The 13,969-nt window shown below is 38.5% G+C and overlaps 1 protein-coding gene across 3 annotated transcripts in view; it reads right to left on the bottom strand.

The window, feature by feature from the left end:
* Positions 1-1,235: 1,235 nt before the first annotated feature.
* Positions 1,236-13,969, bottom strand: part of PBX1 (PBX homeobox 1) — a 163,250-nt gene continuing 150,516 nt past the window's right edge. For all 3 annotated transcript variants that reach the window (XM_026703419.2, XM_026703420.2, XM_026703418.2), the window contains one exon: positions 1,236-9,043. In XM_026703419.2, coding sequence (XP_026559204.1) covers positions 8,951-9,043 — 93 coding nt within the window. In that variant the 3' untranslated portion in view covers positions 1,236-8,950. The remainder of the gene's footprint in view (positions 9,044-13,969) is intronic.

Here is a 13,969-nt window from a genome sequence, read left to right on the forward strand (position 1 = left end):
ATCACTCACACATCATCACAAAATCTCCAGAACCATAAAGCCAACAAACTTGAAATTTGGCATGCATGTTCCTCTTGGCTTCTAGGTGTTCACTAAGAAATGATTTTTAAAAATGACCATCAGAGCATTAGTATTTCATACATTATTATTTACACGCTCTGATGCTAAGGAGTTCTACTCAGCCTCCCCACCAGAAAAGTAATCTGTTCCAAATGCAAAACACAAGCAAGGAGTTTCAGTTTCAGTTTCAGAGCAGCAACCAGATTTAGTACAGAACAGTTGAACTAAGCCACTCTGAGGCTCCTTGCTGTCTCCTTGCTCACACAGCAAATACTGTTTCAGTCTTCATGTTTCAGTTTCCAAACAGGCCTCAACTGTCTCACACACTGGCAAGACGCTAGCCAGATGAATACCGATGGATGCTGGTAGGCAGAGGCACAAATCCCCCCCCACTATTTTCCTCCCCAACAACTAAGCCTGATCACATAATTTTGTAGTGAATCACGGGTATAGAGCTAGTTTTAAATATGGCCAGTTGAAAAACAGTTTGGGGTGCTATTCCTTCACATGATGATGGGAGCAAGAATTGTACTTGCTAAACATTGGAAATAAAAAGAGTCTGTTGAAGAGTGGATTTTAAAATTGACTGAATTAGCACAGATGATGAAATTATACTGCCTTGATTAGAGACAATAGATTGGAGAAGTTAAGAGGTTGGAAGCCATTTGTGGACTTTCTATACATTAAAATACAATAACAGATGGTCAACAGTGGGATTTGAAGATTACTGTAACACAGGGTTAACCTTTGACTTTTTTTAAAAAAAATTCATATTTGACTTTTTTAAAAAAATATTCATATATTCATTGGGCTGATTTGATTATTGGATAGAGACTTTCCCACCTGGAATATTTGTTTATTTAATACAGTATTTTTTAATTAAATAACAATGGAAAAGCTTATAACTATTTATAAACCCATTATGCAAGGGAAAGAGAATCCATCAGTGTTTTTTATTTATTTTCTTTTTAGCATCTAGACATGATGGATTCTTTATATTTAATGTTAGATTTATTTGACATTTGGGTCATTTCCCCCCCTTTTATACACGTTTTTTTGTTGTTAGTGTTGGATGTATGTTTTTCTGTTTTTTTTTTCCTGTATTTTATTCTTGTTGATAAAACTAAAATAATTTAGGATGAAGACAAGTTTTTTCTGTAGAAGACGTACACCAGTTTTTGCAACAAAAGAAACAATTTATTTGGAATATGCAGTAGCAATACAAATCAGGAGACTGTAAAACCTACATCTTGTTAGTATTATTATAGAACATAAAAGTTTCAGTGGAGATCCAAAAGACACAGGCCTTATCTTTAAGGAAGCAGAAAAACTGATGTAAATCAAAGCAAAGAGAATATTTCTTAATATTGAAAAATTATTGGAAACATAAGAAAAGACAAAGCAATTGAAAATACAACAGGATATCTTTGCAAGAAAAAAGGCATCCTATTAAGAACAAATAATGCATTTTGTGATACATTTTGATAATAACAATGGCAATTATATGTTAAAAGCTTTATGCAAACAAGGTTGCATGGGAAAAATAAGGGGCCAATGCAAAGAGTGATGTGAAAACCTCATCATACCTTGCAAATAAAGAACAGTGTTGCCATCCATTGTTTTACAGATTCAGTTTTTTAAATATTGAATCATATATCAAATTTTGTTCCCTAAATGAGTCCAGTCCTATAAATCCCTACTACCAGACTGAACCTTGGATTCTTCCTTGCTGCAGGGATAAATTCTGACTGATTCCTGTTATATCATTTTTGAAAGCACTATCATTTTGACTCCCTGATTCTTTCTGAGAAGCAATGGCCATCAGTCAAAAAGATAACATTTTGAACAAATGAGAATTTGGATTAGACACTGCTTTCTCCATGCAGTGTGAATTGCACAGCAATATACTTTTACTAGTTTGAGATTTCTCTCTGGCAAGGTATAGTAGAAACAGAAAACATTAAGGTGGACTGGGATTATTTTAAATCTACAAATAATTAGATTCAGGGTACTGTAGATCCAAAGAGCATACAATTTGTTTTTTAGACATGAGCCCTGGTCTGTAAATCTGCTGACTCAGCATAATCATAGATTTATTTTTTTGCTTGTAGTTAGAAGAGGTTTGTTAGTGTCTGTCTAAACAACAGAGTGCAGGGTATGTCCAACTCAAAGCACATTATTTTTCAAACCAATGAACATTTGGTGTTTACGCCAGAGTTTAAAAGTTTGCCTATAACTTTTGGAAGGGATCAAAGAGATCCCTGTAACTTTTTAGTGTCCATTTTTAAAAAACACAGTTCCCATATTTATTGGTAGTTTGGGCAGGGGAGGGGTGTTGTGGGTTGGATTTGCTACTCTTTTGCTGTGTGACCCTAAATCTGAAATGAGAAAGGATGCTTTTTCAGGATTAAATAATATCAAGGCAGTTATCTCAAAAGCCTTACTAGGAAAGAACTGGATGCATTTCGGATGCAATTTGTCCACCCTCCCCTTTTCTTTGAAAATAAAAAATGAAAAGAAAGTCTCCAAAACTTCAGCAAAATGGGGGCCGTTAGAAATTGTTTTTCCCCATAGATGAAAAAAATATTCTAAAATCCAAAACAAACTAGCAAAACCAATACAAACATTGTTTTCAACACTGTATACAGAATGTAATTTTGCCCTACAATGTCTCATTGGAAGTAAGTACATGTTGTAACATTGTTGAATGAAGAAATAGAGACAGAACATTTTTTGTTGGTTTGAAAAAGCAACATGCATTTTCCCCAGCAAAACCTCTGAACTCTGAAACTTTGCAGGATCCTTCCTCTTCTACTTTCATAGTCTGAAAAATGAGGCTATAGAAGAATGCATCTTTGGCTCAGCAAATCAGGAATCACATTACATGTGATGATGTCATATCACGAGGTAGCTAATCAGATTTAACCCATAATGGCAGTGAGGACAAATAATGCTAATTATTTTGCTCTCATTCTGAACTGAGAGATAAGGGAGCATATCCTTGATGCTAATGATGCAGTTAGTTACCCTAGCCCTTGGTCCTGATCATGGGGCAACTCTTTAGTAATATTTACACAATTGTCTTAGCATTCCAAAATCCACCAAACTGGCAAAGTGCTTTTTGAACAGCAAGGGCATTGAAATTTCATACTTTCTTTCATAACTGATTTTAGTTATTGCTTTGTTCCCCATTATGATAATTTCTTCATTAATGATTCTTTAACAAAGGTACTGATAATTGAGAGAAATGAGAGAAAATAGCAAGAGTTGTACTAGCAAACCAGGCTCAATTGTGGACCAAGGTTGTCCTTGAATTAAGATTGACGAGCATCTCCCAGAAAGTCATTTAGATAAGTATTTAAGAAGACAGGATGAAATAGTACATTTCATCTACTGTTTAATCTTAAAAATATAGTACCAATAAAGAGATCTGACTAGATAGTATTTTAAACATATGACTGCCTTTTATGAGCGTTTTCTTGGTGGGCAGGTGGTACAGCCTGGAAGTGATGATTGATGGCACAAGGGGACACCCTTTGCCTAGTGATTTCCAATATGCTTGCCTACCACTCTTGGTTCTCCTTTCTAAATACAGGCATGACTGGGGAGCAGCTGGCAGATCAGCAGCTTTGGTTAATACCCCAAGTGGGTCCTGGGGCTAATTTTTGCACAGAAAACCAGGACATGGGGAAGGGAGGGAAGTTACAAACAATAGAGCAGAATGCTGGTTCACATTATCTGGTGGTGGCAAGGAAGATCGGATGTGGCAAAAAGAATTAGCACTTTCACTTCATAAAGAACATAACTGTTGCACTGACCAGGCAACTGTCAATGAGTACCTCTCCCCTTCCCCTGCTATCTTGGCAAGTAGCAAACAGTAACCCTACACCCTACTACTTATAATTTCCTGTGTAGCAATAGCAATAGCACTTAAAGTTATATACTGCCCATAGTGTTTTACAGCATTCTCTGGGCAGTTTCCAAAGTCAGCATATTGCCTCTAACAATCTGGGTCTTCATTTTATCAACCTCGGGAGGATGGTAGGCTAAAGTTAACCTTGAGCCAGTCAGAAGAGAACTTCTGGCAGTGGGCAGAGTTAGCCTTCAATACTGTATTCTATTGTGCCACCACAGTAGGTCAAGTCATCTTTTCTTAAAAAGGGCACAAATATTGCATCTTGGCACACACTGCTTATCACCTGATGGCAACCTGATGGGCAGTAGAAGCAATGTTCTACGTCCTCATATTCCAAGAAGAGAAAGTTGATGTGGATCTTCTCTAGCCTTCTCAAAGCTGTTCAGGGAAACCAAGCAGCCAGACATCCCCAGGTGGGAGTCTTCAGAAAGTTTAGTTCACCATTACTAGCAAGCAAACCAGGTGAGAATGGAGGTTAGATAAATTTCAAGAAGTTGAGTATTTCAGGTACCTTGCTCATCATTTGAGGTCTTATTTCCAGCCTTGAGCCAGAGGCAGTTTTCCACCTACCAATTATGCTTCATGAGATATTGGTTATTCTGGTTACAAATTTTAGGATCTCTAGTCCTAACGCATTTTATTGGCATCAGACCAATAAACAAGAGTATTGATTTTATATAAACTAAGCACATTTAAGGGAAAATAATTTATCTTTTTTCTGTTAGCTAAAGAAGCTTTTCACATCACTTTAAAGGCAATAAAAATTTAAGAAGGGAATTGGAAAATATATTTTCAAGGCCATAGTTTGACAAAAAAGAGAGAGAAAAAGAGAGAGAAAGAGAGAGATAAACATAAATGAGATGAGTCTAGTATCCTGCATAAGCCTTGTCGGAAAAAAAAATGGAGCCGCACAGCAAAAGCCCTTGCATAGCTTCCATTTGTTTCAGGGGAGGCTTATGCTGGAGAATTTACCAGTGGATTGGGCCTAAAATAAAAGCCCCCTTTAAAATTTATGCAGAAGATAATGAAAATGTCACTTCTGGCATTCAAAGTTAGTAAACAAAGTATTAAGTGTACCTATTATGCTCACTATTCCAACCATTGTTAAAAGTTTTACAAAATGAATTACTGTCACTTCTTTTAAAACATTGTGTAACAGGAAATGAATGTGCACAACTCTACACTTGTCTACCATTCTTGAACTAATTCACAAATGCATTAAAAATGGAAACCAAAGAAGGGCAAATGTAGGTAACTTGTTGTTAAAAACTATACAGGTATGAAGCTCTTTTTGCCACAGGACAGGATGGGGACTGCCTGTCCTTTGATGCGTGCTATGAGGGTAACTTTTTATTTTTATAAACACTATTAAATTCAGACTGCTTTTTGGTTTGTTTTTCTTTTATCTGAATATACAAGAACATTCATTATCAAATGTTCATCATCATCAATACTACAAAGAACGAGACACAAATCGCAAGAAACAATGGAAAATGTTAATAAAGCTGAAAGAATTGAACGGTTTAATTTTTTTTAACTTTTTTAGGATTCTTTTTTTTAACGTTTCTGCACTTTTTTTATTTTTTTTGTTTTTGGTATCGAAGTTGGGTTTTTCTGGGCAGAAAATAAAGAACCAAATCCATGAGAAGGTAGCTCACAGTTAAGCAAAAATATCAGTATTACATAATTATAATAAAAATAGTAAATCTGGATATGCAAAGAATTACTACCAGTGTATGTACCATTAGGAAGTTCAGTACCATACCATGACAGACCATAATAGAAAGATATATTGTTACAGGCAGATAAATGCAGTTCCATCTCTTTTTCCCCTCCCAGACAATTGTAGTCTGCCATGCAAATTGCACAGTCCAGGTAATAGTTTGAAATGAAGTTAATAAATAACACGGCACAACACTCTATAAACGGAAGTTGAATAAAATCTGTTTTCAAGGAGACTATGTCATATTTTCATTTATCACAGCAACATAATGGTCTCTAAGAAAGTTGCCAATAGACACATTAGATAAAGATCACACAATTAATGTAATTAATTGCAACTAACCTAATTACACTTAATTACATTAAACAAATATTCAAATCCATGCACACTGACCTTCATCAAGGATAACTCATCTTGGCTGCATGAATCCACATGATCACTAGATGGCAGCAGAGAAACCAAATTCCAATTTTTTGTTGTGGTGTCTGCATTTGTGTGGCCAAATCTGGTGCATCTGGTGCATGTAACATTTGGCAAAGGTTTATTTCATCCAAACCCTAAGCAATGCTATCTATTATTTTCCCCTCATGTACTAAACTTAAATATACACTTTTGATGTGGTCAACTATATTTTGTCCATAAGACATCGCCCACCAAACGCCACCTCTACCTACTTCTGCAATCTCCTTCCTCATTTCCATCTCATTACAAATATTATGTAGATACTATGGCTTTAACCTCTTTGCTAGTATTTGCTTCTTGTTTTTGCCTTTTTCTTTAAATTCATCCTAGTTTAAAAGGCACGCTAGGCCTGTGAGAGGTGGCTGCTATTTTGCCTTCAGTTGCTTCATGCTGCAGAGATGCTTCATGTCCCTTTTGGGACCCTTTCTAACAGGCTTAGCAACTGGAAGAGCTCCTTATGGCTATTGCATTTGCTAAGGGAGTCCCAAAACCCATATGAAGTCATTCTGGCAGATTCACTCATAGGGTGGACAGGTTGCTTTGAAAAGTGAGTCCTTTGCTCAAATCAATCATCACAATAAAATTATGAAACATTAGTTTGTCCACTAAATCTATAGTGCCTCCAATTTACTTGGATTTAATTCTGGGTATATGCAGATTATCAAGAGCTGATGGACCAAGAGAGCCATGGATTTCTCATAAAAAGCTTCAAGGTCTCGGCATCCCTTCCACACAATGTTGCTAATGTTGTTCACAGATTTATTTGTAATCTGTGTTAATTAATCTGGATTATTTATCAGTTTGAATTCACAATGACCCTAAATGAAAAAAGCCCTTTTCAATTGAAAGGATGGAATAATAACAATTACAGCCAAGGAAGTTTACAGTGTGATACCCTGCAATATCAGCATCGCCCTGGACAGAGAATGTACCAGCGGCCACTGTTCTTAAACATGGCGCCTGATACTTTTATATGGTATCACTAAACCCAGATCAGCTTAGGTCATTTTATGCCATTCTATTAAGATCCCTCACGAAAGACAGTCAATCCATTAGATGTTCCCCTGAATAGGCTTTGCTGAAAGGAGATCAGTCCTCAGGTTAAGATTAGGAGGCAACCCAATTCATCTGATTCTGGAGAAATGTGTTAGAGCGCAGGCAATTGTTTAAGGCCACCATGCAAAATATGTATTTTTCAATATTCAATTCCAATAGTTGTTTATTTATCTTCTTCCCATCTCATCCCACTCATCAATTTTACTGTTTTTTCTAGTAGGAAAAGTTTTGTTTAGAAGTGAAGTGTCAATCTATTTTTTTTTCACAATTAGGGCAACACCACAATTTTAGCAAGGATGTATAACCAAATTATAATATGTAAAACCACACAGGTCCAAATGTTTACTAGTGCAAGTTGTATATTCTAGCAGCTTGGAAGTAATTTCCCAGTGATTTCTTTCTTTGTGTAACAGATATTGGTAAATTAGGAATGTAATGAAAGCTATGGGTATTTGGCAATTTCGTCAGCTTTATTGTGAATATAACCTCCCTCCCTTTCTGAATACTTAAGGTTTATGACGCATCCAGGCACATGATGCTTGGATAAAGCTGAGAAATCAGAGGGTGTAAGACTGAAGACCACAGTGCCATGCACAGGTCTTTATTGCTCTGTTCTTACATGGTTTTCTTTTCAAATGAAAATGTGAAAGTCTTTTCTGCATCAGCAAAATGTTATTTGTAGAACCCAAATTGGGAAAAGATCATTTACTACCCAGATTTACTGTACTTGCATCATGTTATATGAAGCAACTATGCATTTTCTTCATGAAAAAGGATGTACACATCCCTAATTACAGTTCCACTGAAAGTGTGGAACAACCAAATTGAGAAGTTCATGTCTAGGGTGGATAAGAAACATGAAGGGGTGGTAAAGAGTAGCTTTGCTAACATTTTCCTATCTTGTAACCATGTGGCGTGTTTCAGCCATGTGGCGTGTTTCAGCCATGTGGCGTGTTTCAGCCAGTGGTGGGATTCAAATATTTTTACTACTGGTTCTGTGGGCGTGGCTTGGTGGGCATGGCAGGGGAAGGATACTGTAAAATCTCCAGTCAGAGGTGGTGTTTGCCAGCTCTCTGAACTACTCAAAATTTCTGCTACCGGTTCTCCAGAACTGATCAGAACCTGCTGAATACCACCTCTGGTTTCAGCCATATCTTGCAGCACCCGGACTGCATTTATCCAACCTGTAACAGATTGTCCTGGAAGGCAACTCACCAAAGATTCAGGATCTTAAAGGAACAGATCATTGTCTCGTATGAAAGAAGTATGGTGCCCAAAAGCCAAGGGAAGAGCTTAGATGGCTCCTGAAAAGAGGTAGTGAGAACACCAGAGAAATGGGAGGAGGCAATCAGATACCTGGTAGGCTGGAGGGACTGACACTGGGATAAAAACAACAATAACGACAACAACAGCAACAACATAAAAAGTACAAATGCTTTCAGATTTTTTTCTTCTTCTGATTATTATTTTGCTGTGAGAGGACAGGCAATGGTGATGGCGAAAGAAAAGGTGGCTTCTACCCAGAAAAGAAAGGGAAGAGAGTATAAAGAAGTGTCCAGACTGGCTGAAAAGCATCCCCAAAGAGAGAAGAGAAGGAGACTCCTGTTGGGTGGGCCAGTCAGCTCTGATTCCAGCCTGCTGGCATCAACAGGAGAAAAAAACTCTCCCCTCTCTGTCCCCACCTCTGCCTGGTACAGGGTAGGAGCAGCCGGGGATACTGGATTGCTAGGAGATCAGTTGGAGGTATCAGAGTGAACGCTGCCAGGGCCTTCTGTGGGGGAAGTCACAGACGAAGGAGTTGTAGCATCTTGCCAACCTCCATTAGCCTAAGAGAGAGAAAGAAATCCATCAGTGGCCATCATGACGAGGTGTTCCACACGCTACAAAGTTTTACAGTAGTACCAACAGCAGCAGGAAGGGCCTGCTCTTCCACTCCCTTACTTGGAGCTGTTGCTCAGGACTACCAGGTCAATGCTGGTCTGTCACATTCATCTTCGGGGGCCAGAAATCTAAAAGGTGTCAGTCTATTGTTACCACAGCATCAGCCTTTGGTACCGTATTACAGGCTGTTCTTTCATGTATCGGACATGGAACTAGAAAGCAATATAAGACATTAAGAAACTATGACTCTCAGTCACTCTTATTTATACATAAAGCAGCAGAGGTATGGAGTACAGATTGCAAATGACAGCCTAAAGCACATTAACACCACGATTATAGGGTTATAATGAAACTTACACGTTTATTATTGTTGCATTAAGGTTATTTTCAACACAGCTGCTTAATTCAATGTTTATATAACTCTGGTTCACAGTTACGGAAGTATTTTATTCTTTTGTAAAAAAAAATCACCAGAACGCCCTTTCTTATGATTAATATAAAATTGAGGAGCTAGCAGTCTCTGTTTTAGCTATAATCCCCACCACTTCACACTGTAGGATATCATAAAAGATTCCAGCAGATCTGTGATTTAAATTCATAGATTCTTCAGGATCCAAAAGTGGTCATGTCATTAACTAGTTCCAACAAATTCCAACAACTACAGCATCCTCTAATATTTAAAAAACTCTACTAGGCATGGAAATGATCTTATAGCAGTTTCTGCTCTTTTTTGCAACATACCACATACATTAGATCTAGGACTGCTTTATTCTATTTGGCAGCCCTCAGGTATTACAACACTATTGTCATGTCTCAGTCAGAATCGTGGGTGCCTGAAGGAAGGCAAATAATCACATGCAATGCCATGAGTTATGCACCACATCAATTATTGTAACTAACTTGTGCTAAATTGCAGCTCTTTGCAAAATATCATGAAACACCAAGTACTCATTTTGATGTCAACATGCCACTGTTCATGATGTCTTTCTCTAGGCCAGGGGTTTGCAACCTTAAACACTCAAACAGCATTTGGATCCATTTCCCACAGAAAACAAAACACCAGGAGCCACAAAACCTAGGTGGGTATGGCCAACTCAATGTCAATGACTCCCACCGAGTCACATGACTCCCCCAGCCACGCCTACCCAGGTTTTGTGGCTCTTGGTGTTTTCTATGGGAAACAGTTCTCTCTCCCTCTCCCTCTCCCATCTCTCTCTTTCTCCCACTTTCTCCTTCTCTCTATCTCACTCTTCCTCCCTCCCTCCTTTTTATCTTTCTCTCTTTCTTTCTCTCTCCCTCCCTCCCTCCCTCTCTCCCCCTCTCTCATCTCTCTTTCTCCCCCCCCTCCCATCTCTCTCTTTCTCCCTCTCTATCTCTAGCTCCTTCTCCCAGGGGTGGGATTCAAATATTTTAACAACCGGTTCTGTGGGTGTGGCTTAGCTGGATGTGGCTTGGTGGTTATGTGACTGGGTGGGCATGGCCAACTTGATGTCACTCACATCAAGGGGCACTTCTGTTCACCCAGTCTCTCATGACAGTGGGATGCTGCAACAGTCGTAAGTGTGAAAAACAGTCATAAATCACTTTTTTCAGTGCCATTGTAACTTTGAATGGTCACTAAATGAACTGGTATAAATCAAGGATTACCCATAGAAAAATACAAAAAGCTTCTTTGCTTGCAAAAAGCTGCCCTAATACCAATCATTAGATTAAAAATATCTGGAAGCCGGAGTTACAAATCAGGCAGGGTGCCAGAGCACCTTGAGGAATTAAAATAGTTAAAATGCCATGATAACTATCAGCAGCGAACTCTTGCTCATAAAGTGAAACCCTTTGGCAGAGAGGTCATTTAAACTCTCCAGAAAGAACAGACCCAGGAAAAGCAATCCTTAGATCCATTTGCACCACTTAAAGATATAAGCTGGTCTCGCTCATCTCACAAGATACCCTAAGGAAATCATTCAGATTTAAGGAAAGGTCACATGCCCCCCAGAAAGGCAGTAACATAATCAGTGCCAAGCTTGCATCCCGCCTCTTGGAAGTACACCCCAAAGGGACATTGCCAGATACCACTAAAGCAGTGAAGGAAGACCCCCCTTCCCAGATAGAAAAAGAAACCATGAGGCAGGAAAAATCCAAACACAATACAAATAATTAAATCACAACAGTAGCTGTTGCTTGTTAAACCAGTTACCAGAACAAATAGGCACAGGAACTAGCCAGATTTCTCAACCCAGTTTCTTTTCAGGAACAAAGATTAATCTTTTTCCTTCCAAACAAAGCTGAATAAGGGAAAATTATCCCATCAATAAACACAGCATTAAACGTCACCAAGCAAGAATTAAACTTCACCAAAAACTAGTTTTAGACCAAAACTCAGAAAGGGTATGTAAACTCGCATTTGAATGTCAATCTTACTAGCTAGCCAAGAAACCTTGCTGAATGTCATTCATCTTGGTTCCTTGTCATTAAAAAGCTTCTTTCCACAGCTCTGCTTTGTTATTCAATTATTTCTTCAAAGTGCTGATTATTGCATGCCAGCTGGAAGTATTTCCAGGGGAATATTTCCTCCCAACAGCAGTGTAAAAAGCTTAAAACAACTCTTCCCCTTTAAAAACGTATCAGGAAAGGAAATAAACCTCCTTCAGAGAAAGTAAGTCTAGGCATACTGCCAAGAATGTAATAAGGGTGGAAAAAAACAAAAGGAGATTTCTTCTAACTATCGGTTCTCCGAACTGCTTAGAAAGTTAACAATGGGTTCTATAGAACCGGTCAGAACTGATAGAATCCCACCCCTGCCCTCTCCCAATCTTACTAGCTAGCCAAGAAACCTTGCTGAATGTCATTCATCTTGGTTCCTTGTCATTAAAAAGCTTCTTTCCACAGCTCCCTCCCTCCCTCCCATCTCTTTCTCCCTCTCTATCTCTCCCTCCCTCATCTTTCTTTCTCTATCTCCCTCTCCCATCTGTCTCTTTCTCTCTCACTTTCTCTCCCTCCCCTTTCTCTCATCTCTTTCTCTCTCCTTCCCTCTCCATCATCTCTCTCTTTCTCCCTCTCCCTCTTTCATCTCTTTCTCTCTCTCTCTCCCTCCCTCCCTCTCTTTCTCTCTCTCTCTCTTGCCTCCCTTCCTCCCTCCTTCTCCCCCATTCCCCACCCTGCACCCCCAGGGAATAACTGTAGGGAAATTCGCCCATGTTCTTTCTGTCTCTGGAAAGATACAAAAATAAACCTTACATTGCAAAAGGAGTGACTATCAAGCTGTTACATCACAGTGCTATGAGGTTGCTGCCTTAGATCATAACTACATTATTAGATATGGCCATTAAACCTTGAGAAAAAAGTGCACAATTAGTCACCATTAATAGTTGTTATCAATATGTCTCAATTTGGTATGCAAAATTTAAAGACAGAATAATGAACACTTCATTAAAATATTTTTGTGGTACCCTAAAATTATTATATTAGAAAAGTAAATGAAATAAAGAGAACTTTGTAAATTAGCAGGTATATAAAAAGGGGGAAATCAGACCCCCCCTCCCCAAAAAACCTTGAAAGGAACCAAAGACAAAATATATCCTTCTGTCCTATTGCCAAGCAGATGACATGAAGTTATCAGGAACCATGTTTTTTATAAGTTTTATCACATCTGTAAAAATTCATTCCACATCTTAACATCATTTGTGAATATGCAGAAAACTGCAAGGCTCAGGAGAAAAGTCTATTTGAAATCTCCCTTTGCTTTGTCCTATTTGAACTCTCCCTCTGCTTTGACAAGGAACCCCAGCTGAACATTCTTAGAATATTTTTCTAAGACAATAGAATGACAATAATGAAGCTGTGTATTATCATCTGTTCCACATTTAATGAGAATGCAGTTCAAAATATCACATAGAATATAATCAATTACTTTGTTATTGTCAAGGTATTTCACTCCCATTCAAATGTCCACTATCCAATTGAAAAGCAGAATCATGGTTAGTCTAGGTAAGAAGAACTATATTATACATAACACCTCCACGTTAGATTCTTCTGACACAAATGACCTGGGTATGAGGATAGAAGGGGTAGTATCAAATTTGCAGATGACACCAAGCTGGGGGGAATTGCTAACACTTTGGAAGATACTCAAGATTCAGAAGGATCTTGATAGACTTGAGCATTGGCCCAAGATGAAAGTGGTGAGAAAAGTAAGGTCCTGTACTTAACCATGAAAAACCAAATGCATAGGTATAGAATAGGCAGCACCTGGTCATCAGTAGCAATTCTGAGAAGGATCGAAGTGTCCATGTGGACCACAGCTTTAAGTATGAGCCAGCAGTGTGTAGTAGCTGCCAAAAAATCAACAAAGGATAGCATCCAAGATCATGAGAAGTGATAATACTGCTTTATACTGCACTGGTGAGACCACACTTGGAGTACTGTGTCCAATTCTGGTCACCATGATACAAAAAAAGATGCTGAGGCCCTAGAAAGAGTACAGAAGAGAGCAACTAAAATTATAAAGGGCCTGGAGTTTAAACCCTATAATAAGCAGCTAAGAGAACTAGGTTTGTTTAGCCTAATAAAAACAAGGCTTGGGGTAACATGACAGCTCTCTTCCAATACCTGAAGGAGAGAAGGAATCAATTTGTTCTCCAAAGCACCTAAGGGAAGGACAAGAAGCAATGGATGGAAGCTTGTCAGAGGAAGATCCAGCCTGGAAATAAGGAGGAATGTCCTGACAGTGAGAACAATTAATTAATGGAAGAGCTTGTCTCCTGGAGTTGTATTCCATCACTGGAGGTTTCCAAGAAGAGATTGGACAACCATTTGTCCAGAATGCTATAAAGGCGCCTGCCTTTGGCAGAGGGTTGGTCTAAAAAACCAATAAG

The sequence above is a fragment of the Pseudonaja textilis genome, chromosome 3, assembly GCF_049901715.1.
Source record: "Pseudonaja textilis isolate UNSWEBS1 chromosome 3, rPseTex1.2, whole genome shotgun sequence".
Lineage (NCBI taxonomy): Eukaryota > Metazoa > Chordata > Lepidosauria > Squamata > Elapidae > Pseudonaja > Pseudonaja textilis.